General features: G+C 51.6%; 1 protein-coding gene across 4 annotated transcripts in view; it reads left to right on the top strand.

Annotated features, from left to right (window-relative positions):
• The window catches only part of SHANK2 (SH3 and multiple ankyrin repeat domains 2), a 683,630-nt gene that overhangs the window by 255,317 nt on the left and 405,921 nt on the right, over nucleotides 1–22,392 (top strand). For all 4 annotated transcript variants that reach the window (XM_030811436.1, XM_030811433.1, XM_030811432.1 and 1 more), the window contains exon 11: nucleotides 1,571–1,637. In XM_030811436.1, the coding sequence (XP_030667296.1) occupies nucleotides 1,571–1,637 (67 nt within the window). The remainder of the gene's footprint in view (nucleotides 1–1,570; nucleotides 1,638–22,392) is intronic.

Genomic DNA, 22,392 nt, shown 5'->3' with positions numbered 1-22,392 from the left:
ATATAAATTAGCCAGACATGGTGGCACATGCCTGTAATTCCAGATACTCAGGGGGCTGAGGCACAAGAATCACTTGAGCCTGGGAGGCAGAGATTGCAGTGAGCCAAGATCACATCACTGCACTCCAGCCTGGATGACAGAGCAAGACCCTGCCAAAAAAAAAAAAGTGTGTGTGTGTGTGTGTGTGTGTGTATGTATATTATGAGACATTTCAGAATAGCCTGCTGCTGCCAACAGCCAATAATGCTAAATAAAGTCCTAAATTATTACACAAATTTGAGCTTTAAAAATATTCTTTAAGAAAAACAAAATAAAAACAGAAGAGCAAAGACTTTATGAGGAATATGACCTAAAGGAAAGGTCCTTTGAGGCCTACAGATGCCCTAAGTAAGAAAAAACACAAAACCAAAAATCACCTACCTTACCTTACCAGATCACCTCATACACACAAGAAGAAAGGTTGACTTAAATTAAACAAATGAAGTAAGCCCATGTTGGGAAGGTGTTATACATATTTGTTAACAGCCACACCCCACTCCTGGCACTAAGGTCTGCATTTGTTTATAATTTATTGTAAAGAATTGGCTCGTATGATTATGAGGTTGGCCAATTTGAAATCAGTAGGTAAGGCTGGAAACTCAGGCAGGAGTTGATGCCTCAGTCTTAAGGAAAATCTTCTTCCGTAGGAAACCTCAATTTCTGCTCATAAGGCCCCCAGCTGATTGGATAAGGTCCACTTACATTATGACTTGACATCAGCGCATTGTAGATGTATGTGTATTTCTCCAGGCCGGCATCTGAATGCCTGGCTCTTTTGTGGGTTATATGCATTGGCCCTGAGCCTATGGTCTTTCCTTCTGAGGCACTGTGTGCCTTGTCCATGTGGTCTCTGATCCTGGCCTTCCTTATGGGTCTCCATGGCCATCCTAGGATACTTGGCTTTACCTGCCTGGCTGCTCTCCCATATCAAAGATCATGCATCTTTAGGCAACAGATCTGTAGGGCCTCAGTTGGAACAATTTCCTGTAGGCGATGGTTTTTGGTGCCACCCATCTGGCTGTGCATACATCTATGGGTAGAATTTTTCCCACAGAACTGAAATCTGATGAGTTTTAAATGCTTTTTTTGAGGTTTCCCCCTCTCTCCAGTTATGTAGATTGGCATGCATCTAATCAGATAAACAGGGCTCCAGGGTATGAGAGCTGGAACCAATCAAGCCCTGTGGGTACACAGAACATAGTCAATGGGGAGATTTCCAGACTCAGGCCTGGTTGAATCCTCAGCTGCTCTCTGGGTAATTTGCCCCACATGCCTTCTGGACAGAGGCCCCCACTCATATAGGTTGTAGAGCAATGACAACCTTATCATCATAAAACAGCCAACTGCTTTGAGAGAAGCAAGTGTGGTGGTTGGCAAGGTGAACGGATGAGTGTTGATAGATATCGCAGCTGCCATTTTAAGAGTTCTGATTGGACTCCTTTTGGTGTTAGGCCTTCAATGATGTAATAGTATATGCAGAAATCATTGTTCTGCAGATGACACTTAACTTAATGTGATTTTCACTTTGCAGGTGGCCATAATAGCAGGCAACTTTGAGCTGGCAGAATACATCAAGAACCACAAGGAAACAGACATTGGTGAGTAGGCACGTGGATAAACTGGTGGGATTTGGTTTGGAGATGCTCTGAGGAATCAGTCGCTCACCAGCTTTTTAAAATGCTCCTAAGATTGGTTTAGAGCCTGCTTTTAGCAAAACTTAACATAGTATTAGCCCATTTTCTGTGTCTGGTCTTAACTTTTTTTAACTTATAGTGGGGATGGGGCTAAGGAAGACCTTAGAGGTTAGGCCGTCTGAAACGTGCGTCTCTAGAAGGATGATGTTCTGATCTCTTCTGACAGTCCCCAGTCCCTGTTGCAAGGTTTCTTTCCATGTGAACATCATTGATTTAGTAAAATGGGGAGAGGAACAGGAAGTGTTTAATTTATGCTAAGGGTTGGCTCTAGGATCCCCTATCTGATGTATGTATCTGATTTTCGCAATTAATGATAAAAATTGATACATGTCGTTACGCATTTGTCCAAACTGGTAGAATGTACAAGCCCAAGAGTGAACCCTAATGTAAACTGTCGACTTCGAGTGACACTGTAGGCTCTCAGTTGTAACAAATGGCCCACTCCAGGGGGGTGTTGATGACTGGGGAGACCGCACGTGACGGGCAGGGGCTCTCTGGGTAAGCTCTATTCCTTCTGCTTGGTTTTACTGTGAACCTAAAACTGCTCTAAAAATATGACATCTTTTTTAAAAATCTAAAAAGAAAAGAAATCAAACTGGAGAATGTGCTAAGCATCAAGCAATGGATGTAGGGCACGGCTTTTGATTGCTGAAACAAATTAATTTGCAGCTGATTTGGATGTGTTTATTGGAAGGTGCCGTAACATCCATGCTTCTATTTAGGCAAAGAGCTGGCGACCCGATGAGGGTGGAGAGAGTGCCAGTGGCATCCTCTCGGCTCCCCTCTGGTTGCCTCTGCTTCACTTCCTCCGCAGTTGTGCTGATGGCCATTCCCCTTTTTAGTACCCCTTGTGCCAACCAGGAGGACAGTCTCTGGGGCTCCTCCTCTCTCCCATCGCCCTGCCATCAGCTGGGCCCAGTCTTGCAACTTGGACGAGCCCACTGGCCTGTTTCCTCCAGCCCCGCGCTTCCACAGGACCTGCAGCGGGGAGCAGTCCCATTGGACCGGCAGTGGTGAGCTTTCGAAGATGGCATCACCCCATCAAAGGGGTCAGGGGGGTACTCCTGGGTGTCGTTTATTGCCTGTGCCCCTCATCTCATTTTTGGCATCAGGGAAAGCAGAACTGTGTTTGGCTGTCGAGGCTTTACTGTGTGGCATGTGTGCCCTAAGTCCACCACGGCCGGTACCTACCCCACCTTGGAGAACCACACGAAGATGCAGAGCCAGATGCATGGCTTGCATCATCAAGCACCTGTGCAGAACCTCGGGGCCTCCCAAAGGCTGCGCCTGACACTGACGCGCATGTCCCTCCTGTGAGCCAGGGCAAATCACTTAATTGCTCTGAGATCCAGGGTTCTGCCAGAGCTGCATCAGCACCTCCATGAGCGCATTATAGAGATTGATGAGTTAAGTCTGCAAAATGATTTAGAAAATGAACTGAGCTCTCAGAATGCCAGAGACCGTCTCCCTGCTACCTCCCTAATGTGAAAGAGCAGCACACGGGATAGCTTTGGTTTGAGAGCTAAAAATATCAGCTGCTATGAAGGGAGTGGGACTCTTGACCAGGGGCACACAGTGAAGAAGGGAGGTGAGGGAGCCTGAGCACAGGTCCCATCCATGACGACAGGGGTTGTTGCTGGCACCCCTGGAGGCAGAGCCCCCACCAGCTCCACGGATCCTGAGTTGTCTGGGATGGTAACAAGCTCTGGGCTACCCCATTGGGCTACCCTCACTGGGGCCTGCACTGCAAAGGGGAAGGGGTGAAGTGGCTTCCTTATCCCAGCTCTTCACATGGAGCTGAGAGATACTGGGGCTGCTACCCCTGACCCTAAGCATTGCCCCATGGAGTCACAGCCACCCTTCCTCCCTTCTGAGAAGGTAAGGTCCAGCCACTAAACCCTCCTACTCAAAAACAGGAGGGGCCAGGCGCGGCATCTCACGCCTGTAATGCCAGCACTTTGGGAGGCCAAGGCAGGTGGATCATCTGAGGTCAGGAGTTTGAGACCAGCCTGGCCAACATGGGAAACCCTGTCTCTACTAAAAATACAAAAATTAGCTGGGTGTGGTGGCAGGCACCTATAATCCCAGCTACTCAGGAGGCTGAGGCAGGAGAATCGCTTGAACCCAGGAGGCGGAGGTTGCAGTGAGCCGAGATTGCACCACTGCACTCCAGCCTGGGTAACAAGAGCTAAACTCCATCTCAAAACAAAAACAAAAACAATACAAAACAAAAAAAAAACCAGGATGACTTTCCAACTACGTTGAAGCACCGAGTTGATTTCACAGTCTAGCTTGGGAGACATTTGTTGTCTTTTCAGTTTTGAGATATAATTATTATTAATACCTTCCCTATTTATGATGCAGACACCTCTTTACAAACAGAGAGGTTTTCATTATTATAAAAGGAATGCCCATTTGTTGGGCGAATACATTTTAATTACCCTTTACCTGTTCTGATCAATTATTAACTGTAAACAGCACCCCCCTATTGAGAGAGGGGGGCACCCACCACAGGCTCATGTGACTAACATATTTCAAAGTGCAAGGATCGAGGTTTGAGTCTCTCATGTCTGTATGTTTGTAAAATCCCCAGTTCTGCAGGAAAGAAGCAGGACTGGCTTTTACAATCAGCTTACGCAGGGAGTCAGTGTCTGTTCCCTGATTTTTGGGCTTTCCCTGGGCCCCAAAGGGAAAGGATAGTTTAGAAAATCTGTACTTGCCCATGCGGTTCCTTGTGCATCTACAAAGAAGAAGAAGAAAAAAAAAACCTTGTTTCATCTGAGTCGTCTGAGGGTTCGTGATTATGAACTAGCAAACTGACATCAATGCAAACTGTGCCATTCAAATCAATTGTGTTGAAAGTTTCCCAGAGAGAGAGATGAAGGGTGTGGAGGCTGTGAGTCCTCTAGGAACCTGACGCCTCTCAATGTGTTGATTGATCCAAGCACGGTGAATCTGTTGTGAAATCCTGAACTAATGCCTTCTTAACTAAACCTGTAGGTTGGAACTCCGTTGCTTCTCCCCTCTCCTGTGGTCACCCCCACTTTGCATCGCCCCTCTGGCAGGGGCCAGGTGCGGGGTATGTGGTGGGAAGGGTCTCATGCCCTCTTCCCCACTAGCTTGTGTGTTTTTTGCCTGCATGGGTCTTGCTAACTCCTGCATGCGGGTCGTTGCCCATTGTTTAAGAAAGCTGCCCTACTTCTGGGTGAATGAATGAATAACCACAATGAAAACAGTTAGCACTTACCAAGTACTACAGGCCAGCACTTCACGTACAGCATCACAACCATGCAAGTCTCCACGTCCAGACGCAGTTGTGGTCTCCATGTGAAGAAGAGCCTAAGCAACATGGCATTTGGGGTGGGGCTCCCCTGGAAGCTGACCTTGAGGTGAGGATTTGAGGGCAAGTTGTTTATTGTGGAGGTGATACAGGAAGCACCAGCAGGGACTTAGGGAAGGAAGTCAGGGAAGGGCAGGGAGCCAGCTGTACACATGTGTTCATGAGCAGTTGACTCTGTGGGCCCCGGAGGCTGAGGCCCCTGGGGTCCTCTGGGAACCTGCAGAGGGTGTGCCTGGGCATTATGAAGCAGTTCATGTATTTACCCACCAGTTCTAGCTCCTATGCGTGCTCCCTCTGGGTACCAAGACCCTCATCAGGGAATTGGGGAATTGCAGGGGCCTGTGGGGATAAGCAGTGCACATACCCGGGAACAGTGAGTGCCAAGGGGATGCAGGCAGGGCACAGATGGCATCTTACATTCAGGACTTTTCCAAAGCCACATGCTGGAGGAATTGGGCAAACCAGATTTCAACCCCATGTCCATCTGATGCTGAAGTACTTACCTTGGGAACCTGTCCTTTCAACCACCACACCCCGCTGCCTCCCTGGTGAAGTTGAGAAAAACCTTCCACCATACAAGAGCTGCAGGCATCAGTGTGGACTGGGATGGGGCAGGCTGGGGAGGCTTCATACAGACTGGGCCTAGAACCAGAGCTGGGAAGGTAGGCAGAGGGAAGAGGAGGCTTCCTGGGCCACAGACCACCAACAGGGTGGTCCCCCTCCATAGTTAGAGGGGTCTCTCCTCTCTGCTTCCTCATCCAGGCTCCCTTGCTCTGGGATTACTAGAGCTAAGCATTTGTCAGCTCCCAGCCAGCTCCCCAGCTGTGCTTAGAAGGAAGGGGTGGGGCTGGAGGAAGATGATGCTTGAGACGGCATGGGGTGGAGTCTGGCGGCTGGAGATAGTTGTCTGAGAACGGATGGACTGATGGACTAAGGTCCCGGCCTCATGGCTGTGCTGCCTAGCAGCCCCTGAGGGAAGCCTTTGTAGCTCACAGTGGTCTCTCACCAGGGCGGCTTGAGTTGCTCATCCTCTGAGCTTTCCAGAGACATCATGTGTTAGTCAGAACTGGTCCTGGCCACCCCTGTCCTCACCCTGGGCTCAGAGTAACTTCTCACCCACAGAATCCATTGTTTTCTCTGCAAAGCCTAGATTCCTCCACCTTCCACATTAACATTTCAAAGAGGAATGTCTTCTGTGACATTTCTCACCCACCATGAAATACTCAGTTGTCACTGGAATGCTCCTTCCCAGAATGCTCTTAGCAGTGTCAGGGTGAGGGTCCATCAGGGTCACCCAGGAGACCTTCAGAGGGAAGGTGCAGCCTGGCTCTCTGCCCTGGGGGATGGAGACTGAGAGAGGGAGGGAGGAGGACACGCTTTTGGTGCTGCAGAGTCACCTCCGTGGGATCACAGAACGAAAGAATTCCAACTGTGAGACCTTGGAGGCTGTCCACCCAGAGCACCAGCAGAAGGAACCAGCCCTGCCAACACATTGATTTTGGACTTCTGGCCTTCAGAACTATGAGATAGTAAATTCTGGTGGTTTTAAGCCACTCCGTTGGTGGTGGTTCCCACCAACTGAGCAGGAAGATATGGCCCCAGTCTCTTCCGGACTAGAGAGGAGCCCGCGTGTGCTGAGGACGGCAGACTGCCTGTGCTAGCCTTTCTCCCAGGCTGTACTTGCACATGTCAGGTACCTGACATGGCAGGTCCTGAAGATGCCTGCACTCTCACCAGCTCAAACACCTATGTGGTCACCATCTTCCTGTGACAACTCTTCTTTTTTTTTTTTTTTTTTTTTTTGAGGCGGAGTCTATCACTCTGTCACCCAGGCTGGAGTGCAGTGGCACAATCTCGGCTCACTGCAACCTCTGCCTCCTGGGTTCAAGCGATTCTCCTGCTTCAGCCCCCTGAGTAGCTGTGATTATAGGTGCCTGCCACCATGCCCAGCTAATTTTTTCTTTTTTTGAGACAGTTTCACTCTTGTTGCCTTGGCTGTAATGCAGTGGTGTGATCTTGGCTCACCGCAGCCTTTGCCTCCCGAGTTCAAGTGTTTCTCCTGCCTCAGCCTCCCGAGTAGCTAGGATTATAGGTGTGCGCCACCACGCCCAGCTAATTTTGTATTTTTAGTAGAGACGGTGTTTCTCCATGATGGTCAGGCTGGTCTCAAACTCCCAACCTCAGGTGATCCGCCCACCGCAGCCTCCCAAAGTACTGGGATTACAGGCATGAGCCACCATGCCTGGCCTCTGTTTTGTTTTTGTTTGTTTGTTTGTTTGTTTGTGTGTTTGTTTTTTAGTAAAGACAGGGTTTCACCATGTTGGCCAGGTTGATCTCAATCTCTTGACCTCATGATCCGCATGCCTCAGCCTCCAAAAGTGCTCGGATTACGGGCATGAGCTACCGTGCCTGACCCATTTTTTTCTATTTTTAGTAGAGATGGGGTTTCACCATATTGGCCAGGCTGGTCTTGAACTCCTGACCTCAGGTGATCTGCCTGCCTCGGCCTCCGAAAGTGTTGGCATTACAGACATAAGCCATCATGCCCAGCCTGGTGACAACTCTTCATTGAGCACCTTTTTCACAGACCCTGTGCTAATTTGGAGATTCAGAAATATTTGCATGTCCCAGGCCCTTTGGGGGAGGAAAGGAAGACCGTGGAAGATAATGTCCCCCGTCCCCTTCTACCCCCCAGATCTTAAAGTGATGTTTGAAGGATGGTGGAGCCTGTGCACCCTTCCTAGGTGGCGTGAGCTACTAATATGTTGCTGTTTAATGGGAGCACATGCCACATCCGCTCAGGAAAACAGGCTCTTCTGCACACGTTGCTTCTCTGGCTGTTGCAGCTCCCACTCCGCCGTGTCCTGGCCCCAGTCTTCCAGCTGCATCTCCCTCCCCTGCCCTCTCTCCATCCTCCATTCCCAGGAGCCTTCTATGTTGCTGGCATCCGCCCCTAAGACAGCTTCTGAACCACTCCACTCCTGATCCTGGTCCTAACTGTCATCTTGATTCGCCTGCCCTAACCCTTTTCTATCCACTGATGCCCCCGGTGCCCAGCGGCCTGTGCGATTTGGCATGCATCCAAGTCCCTTGGGGAGCTTGTGTGGAATGCACATGCCCAGCGCCACCCTCAGAGTCTGACTCAGTGGTCAAGGGGCCCTCAGGAACTGCGGTTTCAAATCCCTCCAGTGGGTCTCACGCTGGACGTCCCAGCACCAGCTCCTCCTCTGCTTCTCAGGACCTGCCTGGCATTTCTGCTCATCCACATCCCTTCGCGGGCCTGCTCAGGACCCAGGGATGGGCTGTGTACCCGGTTCCCAGGTCTGCCGCAACAAATGACCACCAACTGAGTGGCTTCAAGCAACTGGAATTGACTGTCTCACTGTTTTGAAGGCTGGAAGTCCAAAATCAAGGTGTTGGCAGGGCTGGTTCCCTCTGCAGGCCCAGGGGAAGGATCCTTCCTTGCCTCTGAGTTCCTGGGCTTGTGGATACATCACCCCAGCCTCCGCCTCTGTCTTCACATGGCTTCCCCTATGTGTATCTCAGAGGTCCTACTCCTCTCCCTTATATGGACTCCAGTCCGTAGGGTGAATTTAGAGTGAATTTAGAGTCCACCCTAAATCCAGGATGATCTCATCTTGAGATCCTTCAAGTCATCACACCTGAAAAGACCCTGTTTCCAAATGAGGGTGCAGTTTAGGTCCCAGGGATTAGGACTTGGGGCCATCTTTTTGAGGACCACCATTCCACCCACTCTAGGGGACTCACATTGCTTCATGACTTTTGTCTTCCCAGGCTGTTACCTCTTCAAGGACAGGTGGTATCTAATTCTGCCATCCCCACTGTGCTGGGCACATGGTGGGGCCTCAGGCAATGCATGTTGGATGGATGGCTCCTCCCCGAGCTCTTGTTCACTCCAAGTCAGCCCTTCTCTCATCCTCTTTCTCTTTTTTTGTTTTTTGTTTTTTGTTTTGAGATGGCGTCTCCCTCTGTTACCCAGGTGGAGTGCAGTGGAGCGGTTTCAGTTCACTTCAACCTCCACCTCCCAGGTTCAAGCGATTCTGCTGCCTCAGCCTTCCGAGTAGTTGAGATTACAGGCACCTGCCACTGCACCCAGCTAATTTTTATATTTTTAATAGAGATGGGGTTTCACCATGTTGGTCAGGCTGGTCTTGAACTCCTGACCTGCAGTGATCCACCCACCTCAGCCTCACCCAAAGTCCTGGGATTACAGGTGTGAACCACCGTGGTCAGCCCTACTCTCTGTTCTTGACCTCAAACCTGCTTTCCCTGGTACCCGGTCTTGGGTGTCAAGAGTGGGACCCATATTGGCAAATCAGTTGCTAGATTGAGTGTGTTTGCAAGAGGGCAGTGTTTTATCTGACTGGAACATTTTCAGAGTCCAGGAGCAGCCGAGCTCAGAGGCCCAGAGGAGAGGAGGCAGTTGGAGGAAGTGGGCTGTGTTGGGTTTGATGTCGTGAGTCCTCAAGCCAGGGATTTCTGGATCTCTGCTTTAGATCGTGGGTGGCCATGTGGCTTCTTGCTTCTAGGTTCTGTGGCTTGGCTTCCTCCACCCCATATCCTCCATAATCTTCCAGGGTGCTGCCGTAGTCCTTCTTCCTCAGGGCGAATCTTTTGTCCATTCCTGGCCTCTTGGGTGGGGATGGGTGGTGTCAGATGATCACCGGAGGACCCCAGGTTCTCCACCTGCCATTTGTCTATCACTGTCAGCCTCAGGAATCATGGCGTTTCTGCATTACGGTCTTCAGCAAGACTTGTCTTATACAACTTAGCTTAGGAGAAATATGGATGAAGCGAGACCTGTCCCTTAAACTTGAGGCTGTTGGCTCATGCTTTGGCGTCAGGGCAAACCCTTGGTGCTCACAAGCAGAGCTCTCTCCTGTTGAGAAATGGAGGTGAGACTCACCTTTCCCTCTATGAGGTTGGGTCACACTTCTCAATATGGGTCTGGTGGAAGCAAATTCCAAGCTGGAGGTGGGTATGGGGTGGATGTTGGTGCTTCAAAGTGGGTAAATTAAAATGCCAAACGTTTTTCTGACTTGCCGTGTACACCTGGTCAATGGGATGTTTTCCTTTAAAAAGTCCCTTTAAAGGATCAAGCGGCCTCCCTGCTACTGAGGAGGGATCCATTGTTTCCCAAACACAGAAGCAATCAGTGCCAGGAAATCAGTGCCCTTACGATGCTGGAATGTGGCTTTAGGGGAGAAGACAATGAACACTGCCAGGTGATGAATGGGTGCTCTGAGGTCTGTAGAATCCAGAAACGGATTCAAGTGTATCTCTTTAAAAGAGAGGTTTCAGCCTGCCGTGAAGCGTTGTGTTCACAATCTGGCCAGCATGTATGTTGCTGTTGTCTGATGCTGTGATGCTGTTTCTGTCCCCCTCCTCTTAAAAAAAAAAATTAAATGGGACCTCTGGTGATTTTATTTACCAACTCGAAGAAAGTGATGGTTTAAATGCGGACGTGAATACCAAAGTTAATGCTTGCTTGTTGTCCAGTGTTTAGCCGGCCGAGTAAATGAGCCCAGCAGGTTATAAAAGCTTTGCCATAGAGCCTGGACGATGGCTTCTGTAGGATGGAGATCCCAAACAGCAAGACTGTCCGGGTGCCGGGGAGCCCACATCCGAAACAGTCGTGCACGCATTAAGCATGTTGCCAGCTGATAAGCTTTGGACTGGGATAACCTATTTTTTACGGTCTTTGTTGTTTTTGCTTTTGCCCGGCTTTGTGGGGAGATGCACTGTCAGATGGATTAAATGACATGGGTTGTTCTTCCTCAACCGAACAAGGTTTGTTTTCATACATCTTGTCCTTCTGCAGCTATGGAGAGAGAAGCGAGGGGTTTTTGTATTTTAAAAGGAGGCACATTGAGCTGATGTGTGAGTTTGGGTGCCTGATTAGCCGACGAAGGAATACTTGGATACTGTTGCTAGGTTTCAAGACCGGGTGCCTGTATAATTATGCTTTAGATATGTATAGATGATGAATAGAGGGTGGTGTTTTCAAACAGATTGCTTAATGTAATATGTTAAGGGTGTGTGTGTGTGTCTGTGTGTGTGTGTGAGATTGTGTGATTGTGTGTGTGAAAGTAAAATTCAGGCTGATTTTGAGCCATGATCCTTTAAAAATATACCTGTTTGCTCGATACTACCTGCTGTGAAATAAAATAGATCTGATTTGAAAAATTTCAGTTTACCTGGCATTTTGACTGAAATGTGCTCCTTCCAGTGAGACACAAATGATGATCTGCAGTAAACACAATAGACTTTGTGTTTGCAAATAGAACCAGCAGCTTCCAAGGAAAATCCCAAATCCTCACCTATTTCATTTCATTAGATTAGAGTGGTCAGGGTCCCCCTTATTGAGTCCCCTCCTGTGCATGTTAAGAATAAATCCTCCCAAGGAAAGTCGAGATTGTATTTTTACTTAGCATTCTGCAGCAGTCACACAGCTGTTGACCAGATGCCCGTAGAATATTTTCAAAACAAATTGCCAAAGAGTGAGGACAGAAAACCCCCAACAGACACAGCCATTTCAAGGCATATGGGAGCAGTCGGCCGCCTCTGTGACCTGTCTGTTGGGACCGACCTGCGTCTTGTCTCATCCCCCTTCGCGGGACTGAGTGAGCTGTGCAAGTCTGCGTGTGGTTTCCGGTCTGTATGTGTGTGGTGCTGACTCCACAAGCCGGGCTGCTGGTTTTATCTGGACATAACCAGCTCTGTTGTTCGTCTGCCACTCTGGAGTCTTGCTTGGTGTGTCATTTTCATGTCTGCTGAAGGGGTCGGTCACGTGCGTGTTGCTGTGGTTCTACTTTCTCCCGTGTGTATCTGTCTAGAAGTTTTGTTCCAAATTGTAAAGTGCAGTTGACTGGCGGGGATGAGATCCAAGGTGACCGGCTTTGTGTAAGGGCCACAGGTGGTCAGCGTGTTGGGTTGGGAGGGTATTTTTACATTTGGCGGATTTCCAGCACCGACGCCCAGGGAGTGTCCGCTGGAGGATCAGCCGTCTTGTGTGGCCTGCCCCGAATGCTGTGTTCATGATGCTCCCGGGGCAATTGTGGATTTTGTCCTGATGGGATGCTGCAGTGACAGTGAGGCCAGGGCTCTTGCCCAGCGTGCATCTCTGTGTGCCTTGTCTTTGTTCATGTTCGTTGCCATGTTCTGTCCACACCCGTGCTCCAGGCCTCCTGCGCAGCCCCTTTACTCACTGGAGCCCGCCCTGTGGCCTGTCCCCTCTTCGGCCAAATGGAGCACTGTTCAGGCGGACTGAGTGGACGACATGGAGTCCCTAGCCGCACTGACTCCCGCCCAGTGGACACGTGGCTGTTGGGAAGTGTGTCCCACTGTGGATCCCCCATGGTTCGCACAGAGATCGACTCCTTCTGTCTTCTAGGTCGAACTGTTCCCCAAACCTGAGCTTCTCCCAGCTCTTTGCTCCCCGGTCCTGGGCAGTTAGGGCCCCTAGAGAAGAGCCTTTCCCACTCCATCCCCCGCGGAAGGGCAGAAGCTCAGAGAGTGTCCGTTGTGCCCTAGCCTGACCGTCACCATGTGGTCCCTGCACAGTTCCCCTCCATACAGCGCTCCCAGGGCACTTACGGGAGATGACTGTTCCCTGGTTCCCAACCACACGAGACCCCAGCTTCTCATAGAAGAAATGTTGTGTAACATCTCCTTCATTATCCTCAAATGAAACTCTTAGATAACATTCCCTGATGTACATGTGGAGCTTAGAAAAGATGCCCGGCCAGGCGCAGTGGCTCACGCCTGTAACCCCAGCACTTTGGGAGGCTGAGGCGGGTGGATTGCCTGAGGTCAGGAGTTCGAGACCAGCCTGGCCAACATGGTGAACCCCATCTGTACTATAAATACAAAAATTAGCCGGGTGTGGTGGCACATGCCTGTAATCCCAGCTACTCGGGAGGGTGAGGCAGGAGAATCGCTTGAACCCAGGAGGCAGAGGTTGCAGTGAGCCGAAATCGCACCATTGCACTCCAGCCTGGGCAACAAGAGCGAGACTTTGTCTCAAAAAGAGAAAGAAAAGAAAAGATGCCCATCGTGTTCTACAAAGCAGGAACACTCGGTGGGGGGGGGACCGGACACTGCAGGCAGGGAGGGGTCTGCCCCAGAAGACCCAGTGCCGTTTCAATGGTCATTCCCTTCCAATCCAGTCACCAAGAACCCCAGAGCTCCTCCGGCAGCTGGGAGATGCTCGGCCATAGGTCAGGTGTGGTCCAAGGCAGGGCTGGCTTCCAAAATGGTCAACAGCTCTTAGGAAAGTTCCAAACCAAACAAAGCCCATGCTGTCTTTCATTGCATTCCTGGAAAATTTGGGGAATATTAAAGCTGTGCAGATTTGTGCAGTGTTCCTAAGTCACACGCAGGAGGTTGTGCAGATAAACAGGTTTTGCATCTGTCTGAATGTCTGGTGGGTCATTCAAAATCCATAGGGGCCCATTCCATGCATTGCAGGACTTTAGCCTGTCTGGCCCCTGCCCACCACGTGTGAGAAGCACCCCCTGCCCCCGTTATTATCACAGCCCTGAGCCCTCTCTGGTGGGGTGGATGCCAGCCTGGTGGGAAACGCTACTCGGGCACTCACAGGGTGTGCCCTGGTGCACTAGCCTGAGCCAGGCGTGGGCTGGTGCATTCTGCTCTTGCTCTCTGCGTCCATTCTCCCGGAAAGTTCCTCCCTTGCCCGAGCGCCACCCGCCCCTGCTCCTGGCGCTCTGCAGAGCTCTGTTCCTACCCTTCTGAGACCGAGGACTCTGTGGCCCTGCAGGTTGGCCTCTGGTTCCTCAGCTCTGACTCCTGCAGAGGGCTGAAGACCACCAAGGTCACGACCAAGGCAGATTCCTCCTTCCTGGCCCCCTGTTGTAAGGTGTTCCCTCCGTGCCCTGCCAGCATCCTCGGCGCCTTCTCCCCTTGCCTGGGCCTCCCCAGCCCTGCCCACCTTTCAGGGCACATGTCCTAGCCGAGGTGGAGGCTGGGTCTTGTTTCCACGTGGTCTTGTCCGCCCCTTCTCTGTGCCTCCGGCGTGGGTCCAGGAGGGTTGTGAGGTGCACTCTGGAGGCTTTCCAGGGCCCCCTGGTTTTGCTCTATCCTGCTCCACACTGTGGCGCGCCCTCTCAGGTGGGCTCCCGGAGTCCTGCGTGGCCTCTGCCCCCTTTCCTGGCCCCCTTTGTTCTCTTGGTCTGGTCCTGCCTGCTCGGGTCAGGTTCTGGATTCTCCCCACCCACGTCATTTCTCCAGATGGAGGCCCTGCGCCAGGTCCGGGGGTCAGGTAGACCAGGACTTTGTGCCATAGCTGAGGAGCTGGACTTCTGGCTGTTGGTTTCCTACAGATGGAGGACATTTATGTTACACCTGCCGTAGGTATCAGGGTGGGAAGGCTGAGGCCAGCATTAGGGGCTGCTAAATCCCAATGGGGCACAGAGTCAGGATGGCTTCCCGGAGGAGGAGGCAACTGCTGCCTTGATCTCAGCGCAAAAATAGCTCCTGTGTCTTCAGCCCTTTCAGAACCAGGCCTGGGCTCAGTGCTGAGTGCTCAATCCTAATGACAGCCCCGTTAGGGAGGTACCTTCACTGCCCCGTTTTTGGCCCAGGAGGATGAAGATCCTGGAGCCCGGACACTTGACAAGGGTCCCCAGGGTGGGAACGGAGCTGGGGCTGGAACCGACAGCCCTGACTCTGGAGCCGCCCCTTCACTCCTGCTAAGGCTGCCCATAACAGTGCTTCTCTGCCACCTTGACCTCTGGGACCCTGGCTCCTGCCCTCCCCTCCTGCAGGCCGCAGGCAAGCCCGCCCTCCCTCCACCTGCCTCCTGCCTGCCCTGCAGTTTGCTGTTCACCTGGAGCTGTTTCCTCGGGGCCTCCCTTCACTCCTGCAAAATCCACGCAGTTCTGCCGTCCTGGAGGATCAGGCCAGCCGCTTGGCTCCCTGTGCTCACAGATGCTGGGCCAGCATGGACAGATGGCACAGAGGTGGCTTTCCTGTGGACGTGAGGATAAGCCACTGCCACCTTTCAGCAAAGCCATGGGGATCACTGTCCTCTCCCTGCACCGCCACCTCTCACCCCTGTGCTCTTGGATGATTTTTCAAGCAAGTTTTGGGGTCTGCCCTACCTGACCTAAGCCTGCCTCTGCACAGACTAGCCCAGCTGGCCCCTGCTCCTGTTCTGTGACCTATTAATCTGTGACCTACACATCTCAGCCTGCGGCAGTGACCAGACACTGCCAAGGAAAGGAATCCTTGGCCACTTCTGTCATGATCTTTTTCACTGGGCCATTTTATCAAGGAAAATTTTCCCATCACTCTGAGATATATATTAAATCCCTTGCTTGCAGGCTATAGAACTGGTTCCCAGCTCCTAGGCACAGGCACACCCCAGAGGGCTTTCTGCCTGCCTTCCACACTGCGGTGGCCCCTCTCCCGTCCCACCCCGGAGCTCACCAGGCCTGGAAATACTTGGTGGATGGGCCGAGCAGAGCCACCTGTTCTTCTCTCCTCCACTTCCTTCTCCCTTGTTCATTCCTCCCCTTCCCCACACCCTCCCTCCTCCTCCTCCTCCATGCTATTTGTCCCACCTGCCAGCATCATGCCAGTGACTCATCCTTTAACCCTGGTCCTCAGTGTGTCCCCCTAGGGGCTTGGGGAATTCACATTGATGTTTTCCCCTTCTCTAGCAAGGGTTCCCTTCCTGCAAGTGAATTAAAGGATCTAGGCTGGGTGTGGTGGCTCACACCTATAATCCCAAGACTTTGGGAGGCTGGGCTGGGAGGATCCTTTGAGGCCAGGAGTGTGAGACCAGCCTAGGCAACTTAGCAAGACCCTATCGATACAAAAAATAAATAAATGATTAGCTGGGTGCAGGAGGCTGAGGTGGGAGCATCACTTGAGCCTGGGAGTTTGAGGCTGCAGTGAGCAGCCACAGCTACGATGGGGCCACGGCACTATAGCCTGGGCAACAGAGCAAAACCTGGTCTCTTAAAAAAAATTAAAGCCAAAGGATCTAGTGTACTCAAAAGAGCTCTGGAATTCTAGAACTCTGTGCTCACCCATCCACCTGGGGAGAAAGATTATTGAGATCTACCCAGAAGGGGACAATCCAAGCCCCTTGGAGTTTACTATTATTATTATTATTATTTTGATAGAGACAGGGTCTCCCTATATTGTTCAGGCTAGTCTTAAACTCCTGAGCTCAAGTCATGCTTCTACCTCAGTCTCCCAAAGTGCAGGAATTACAGACGTGAGACACTGTAACCAACCCCATTAGCCATTGTTTTAAGATTTGTATCTATCTTGTATGCCTGATTCACCCACCTGCTTCATGGTGAAGCTGTAGAAAGACTCTTGGCCAGGCAAGGTGGCTCGCACCTGTAACCCCTGTACTTTGGGAGGCCGAAGCTGGAGGATTGCTTGAGCCCAGGAGTTCAAGACCAGCCTGGGTGAGTTGGTGAGACTTCATCTCTACAAAACATTTAGAAAATAAAATAATTAGCCAAGTGTGCTGGTGCATGCCTGTAATTCCAACTACTCGGGAGGCTGAGATGGGAAGATGGCTTGCGTCTGGTAGTTCAAGGCTGCAGTGAGCTATGATCGAGCCACTGTGCTTCAGCCTGGATGACAGACAGAGGTTCTGTTTCTATTAACAAAAAGAAAGAAAGACTCTCAAGGTGCTTCCAGAAGTAATTGTCTTTCGGGGTTGGGACGCCCAAAAGTTGGTGACTCCAGGGAACCCAGACTCAGAATGTGAAAGGGTCCTGGGAATCTTGGGAACCCCTGCTTAGTCTCATGACTCACAGACCCGGCCAGAAATCCCCCTTGGAGATTCTGCACCTGAGCAAATGTGGCTGATGGCCCCGGGAGCTCTGTCCTCACAGGATGCCTATCCACAGGTGGCAGCTGGGACCCTAGCCCCTTCGGTCCTCCTTGTTCTGTGGAGGGAAAATCTACGCTTCAGTGGGGCAGAGGCTCTGGTGAGGGTACACAGGCTGATGGGAGCAGACATCGTGTCCCCCAGCCCCAGCCCAGGGTCCCCCCATCCCAGCACAGGGGGCAAGCCCAGGCGTGGGCGAGGGGCAGAGAAGAGTCTTGGCTTCTGTGTTCCATGAGCACATGATCCCAGCACAGAGGGGGCGTGCCTGCTTCCAGGTGACTTGAATGGAAGTCTCAGAAGCTCCTGATCCCAAGTGGCTCCACCTGCCTCTCCGGTTTTCTCTTTTCCAAGCCCCTTCCAGGCAGCTCACAGGCAGGAGCTGTCCCTGCCCCGCCTTTCGGTCCTCTGTTCAGGGTGTTCCTTTTCTCAGCGTGCCTCCGTCCATCTCCCCAACTTTCTTCGTAGACTCTTCCAGCAGCCCCCAAAGCCCGGTCTCCTCCCCAGCCGACCACAGCCCTTCTTTCGACCAGGTTGCCTGATTAGTGCACCTCCCTTTTCACATTCAGAGTCATGGCTGGCTTCATAGACATTGGGGTGCATGTGCTGTCTATCCCTAGGCTAACCGGGAAGCTCAGAATAGACATCAGGGTGCCCGGGTTATCTATCCCCAGGCTAGCTGGGAAGCTTGGGATAGACATTGGGGTGCCTGGGCTGACTATCCCAAGGCTAGCTGGGGAGCTTGGAGCCCTGGCAGGCACAGCACCGGCCCGTGGGCCTTGCACTGGAGAGCTGCACAGCATCTACCACCGAGTGGGCCACAGCACAGCACAGTTGCAACATCAGGGTCCTGAAACTGGGAGAAACATCTGGCTACCCTCAAAAGCCAGGAAGCTGTGTCACCATTCCTGGGAGAGGCCTGGGATCCCTGTGGACTCTGCTTTCCCTGGCTCCTCGCTTGTGCCCTTCCCTGGGGAGTCCCTGGCTCTCCAGGCCTGGAAGCAACTGCAGGAACCCAGCCGAGGCCCCACTCAGCTGGTGCCAGGAGAGAGGGTCCCACCGCCAGTGTCCTGCTGTCAGAGCCCATCGGTCCTCCATAAGCCTGGGAGGGGGGCCCCGCATGGCCTTTGGGGAAAGGGATTCAACCCCTGAATTTCTAGCCACTGGCACTGGAGTCAGGAAATAGTCACAGAGATTTTAATTTTTGTTAATATGCAAAGACACCTGGGTAGTAGAGCTGAAGAAAAAGCATTTGACCAAATCCCAGAGGGACGAGGGTTCCAATCCGGAATTTCCCATGTGGTCTTGGACCAGCCATGGCACCTCTCTGAGCCTCAGCAGCCACCACAGATAACAGCCTCTCTCCCTCACCACTCCCTGCATTTGAGACCCTCTTTTGAGCTGAGCCCGAATTCAGACAGAGAATCGAGAGTCCTTGCTTGAAGTGCCTTTTGGGATTTCAAATATTGGAGCCTCGTAAGAATATGCAGGATAGAATTAAATTGCACAGAGGAAAGGTTTCTAATTCTGGTTCTAATAAGCATAAGTGAAAAGACATTATGGAGGCTTCAGACAGAAAAGGAAGAATTTGTACGCATGTGTACCTAAGTGCTGTTGCTTTTAGCCAAGCTAGAAGGGACAACTTAAACAGCTACTGAAGCAGCAGCAGTTCATGGGATGCTGGTCCCCGGTTCTGTGTGGATCCAGGTGCCAGATGGAGGCATCAGTATACCCTTGTCCTTAGGGCCACCGGGCACATGGGCTGCCCTGACCAAGGAGTCCACCAAGATGGGGGCAGCTTCAGGAAGATAAGTAGCCTCAGGAAACATTTTCCTTCCCCAGGACCAGACTTCAGGATGTCCCCTGGGGGAGAGCTGGTAAAGGAGAAGTCACATGACCTGGAGGGGCAGAGAGTCTGGCTGGAGCTGGAGGTGAGGGCAGGGAGCAGCCTCATTCCTGGCCTCAGACCAGATCCTTCTCCAAAATCCTTCAATATTCATTCATGGCCCTGGACCAAGCTCATAGGAACTGGTGGGAAGGGAGCTGCTTCGAGCCCTGGGCAGTGCAGCAGAGAGCTTGTCAGGGTCCCTTCTGATGGAGCAGGAAGAAGTCCACCTCTCTTGGCAAACTCATGGGCTCATTTATCAAGTAGAGCCTGAAAAATAAGAACAGATCCCGTTCCAGTCCTCTGCCAGTCCCCTGTCCAAGACCACCCCCGAGGAAGGCTGTCATGGTGGTGCCCTGAGGGGGGCAAGACCATTGGCTTAATAGGCGGGGTCCAAACCCACCATGCAGCCCGAGGGAGGTCCCTGGGTTCCTGTGGGTTGAAACATGGCTTTCCATGACTTCCTGAGCATGAGCCACAGCCAATTAATATGGTAAATTGCTCCAGAAAGCAAGATGGGGAATTCCCGTGTGATGATGCCCTGTATGTTTGCTCTGAATTTTCTCCCTTCTACGTGGAGGGGAAGCTAGGGCTGCATTGAGAGGTGTGGCCCAGTGTTAGGGTCTAGACCTTGTCGAGGCCCTCCCAGGGTCCTGCCTTTGGAATGACTTGTTCATCAACCCCCAATTCCCAGTTCTCCGTGAATATTCATCTGCATCCCAGCTCAGCAGGAGGCAGCTGCGGCTTGGTTTTGTAAGAGAGATGTGGACAGGGAAGCCTTCTGCAGTGCTGACTTCATCCACAGAGTGAAGGCCATAAAGGCGACACCCTCCTTCCTGTGTCTGGGACCCCCAGTGCCCTGCTCCTGAGGCCCAGTCAATGGAGGCTGAGCCATTCTCAGAACCGCTGACTCTCCCTCCTGCTTCTCTGCGTTCTTTGCTAGACTCACGGCTGCACAAAGGCAGCTGTTACTTCTTCTCTTTTCCCCAGTGCACCCAACCAGTATGGCTTCTGCCACCTAGTAGGTGCTTGACAAATATTTGTTGAGTCAATTGCTGACTATTCAGACCTGTTCTTTCCTGATGCAGGAGAGAAGGAGCCACTTTCTCCGCAGGGAATATTTATAGAATGTGCCAGTCTCTCAATGTCTGTACTTGGCTTCCCTCTGCTTGGCCTCAGCCTTACTCCTTGAGTAGTAAGCTTCTTACTCCTTGTTGCTCGGGCCAGAGCTTCAGGAGTCCAGCCAGTGACGTGGCTTTGGGTATCAACCATCCTTGAACCAATCACAGTGGCCAAAGATGTTCATCTTCTATCCCTTCTATCAGGCCCTTGCTAGAGTCCTGGGGGGTCTCGGATGTGCACAACCAGAGCTGGTGAAGTAAGGAAAGGAAATGCGTGACCCAAGAGGGCAGAGTTCTGCTGAAGCTGGTGGAGAGGGCAGGAGCCGGGATCTCTCCCTGAAATCACGGTGGCTTCATTCAGTTCCAGGCAGCCAGCAGGTAGGGGAAGGATGTTCTGCCCAAGAACAGAACAGCAGAAAGTCAGGCGACGTATGCCGGCAGACCCAGTGGCCGGTTACTATAGAAATCCAGCCCAGGAAGCCTCTTGGCTTATGCGAGGTCACAGGCTGGCCATCGGCGTAGGGTGAGGGCTCTGCCCAGGCCTCCTGGCCCTGACCCTGGCTGGGGCCCTCGGAACACCTGCCTTCTCTCAGAGTTATCCAGCGAGCGGAGCACAAATTAGATGTTGATGTGTTCTAAAAAGAGGGAAAAATAATTAACACCATTGTTGCTCCTTTAGTTATGAATTATCCATATTCTTTTACTGTGTCCTGAAGAGAAATAAAAATATCAGTGAGGAAGAGATGGGAGGAAATTGTGTGGCTGGGACAGGAAGCAATAGTTACTCCTTTCTCACCAGGGCCATGTGTGTGTTCCAGTTGTTAGAATCTCACCGGGTCTCAGTCCCTTGTGGAATTCTCCAAGGCCCAGTTGGTGAGGCCCTTTGTTGGCCAGTATCCAGATGGCCCAGGCTGAGAGGCAGTCATGGGACCAGAGTATTGGAGTGGCCACTGGATGGGGCACGCTGCCTCAGAATGCTGGCCCCTTCTGATGGAACATCCCCGTCCCCACCATTGCTCAGAGCACTTCACGAGACCCGACTCTGCACTGAGCAGCAGCCCTGTTATTTCCTGCCTTCACTTGCACAGGCCCTAGAAGCACTCTCACCTGCTGCAGCCCATGTGGATGAAACAGTCCTCTGAACCTCAGCTTCCCTGTTAATGAATCAACATGCAATATATGCGTGTGTGTGTGTGTGTGTGTGTGTGTGTATATATAATTTTTTTTTCTTTGTTTTTTTGAGCTGGAATCTCACTCATTGCCCAGGCTGGAGCGCAGTGGCATGATCTTGGCTCACTGCAAGCTCCACCTCCCGGGTTCACGCCATTCTCCTGCCTCAGCCTCCCAAGTAGCTGGGACTACAGGCACCTGCCACCACGCCCGGCTAATTTTTTGTATTTTTAGTAGAGACAGGGTTTCACCATGTTAGCCAGGATGGTCTCGATCTCCTGACCTTGTGATCTGCCCACTTCAGCCTCCCAAAGTGCTGGGATTACAGGCGTGAGCCACCGTGCCCAGCCAAGTGTGTGTGTGTGTGTGTGTGTGTGCACGCGCGCGCGCGTGTGTCTCTCTCTCTCTCTATATATATAGTGTATACATATATACGTGTATATATACACACGTATATACATATATATGTATGTATACATGTATATATATACGTGTGTGTGTGTGTGTACATATATATATAATGTACGTGTATATATATATATGAAATTTTTTTTTTTTGAGATGGAGTTTCACTCTTGTTGCCCAGGCTGGAGTGCAATGGCGTGATCTCGGCTCACTGCAAGCTCCACCTACCGGGTTCAAGCGATTCTCCTGCCTCAGCCTCCCGAGTAGCTGGGATTACAGGCATGCACCACCACACCCGGCTAATTCTGTATTTTTAGTAGAGACAGGGTTTCTCCATGTTGGTCAGGCTGGTCTCAAACTCCCGACCTCAGGTGATCCGCCCGCCTTGGACTCCCAAAATGCTGGGATTACAGGCCACCGTGACCAGCCTTTTTTTTTTTTTTTTTCTTTTTGAGACAGTGTCTTGCTCTGTCACCCCAGCTGGTGTGCAGCAGTGCAGTCACCGCCAACTGTAGTCTCAACCTCCCTGGGCTCAAACAATCCTCCCACTTCAGCTCCACGAGTAGCTGGGACCACAGGTATGCATCACCACACCCACTGTCTTTCCCAGGCTGGTCTCCTAGGGTCAAGTGATGCATTCGCCTTGGCCTCCCAAAGTGTTGGGATTGCAGGCGTGAGTTACCATGCCCAGCCCACAAACATGGAATTTTTTTTTTTTTTTTTTTTTTTGAGACGGAGTCTCACTCTGTCTCCCAGGCTGGAGTGCAGTGGCGCAGTCTCGGCTCACTGCAACCTCCGCTCCCGGGTTCACGCCATTCTCCTGACTCAGCCTCCCAAGTAGCTGG

The sequence above is a fragment of the Nomascus leucogenys genome, chromosome 4 (genome assembly GCF_006542625.1).
Source record: "Nomascus leucogenys isolate Asia chromosome 4, Asia_NLE_v1, whole genome shotgun sequence".
Lineage (NCBI taxonomy): Eukaryota > Metazoa > Chordata > Mammalia > Primates > Hylobatidae > Nomascus > Nomascus leucogenys.
This window is presented reverse-complemented; position numbering and strand designations above follow the sequence as displayed.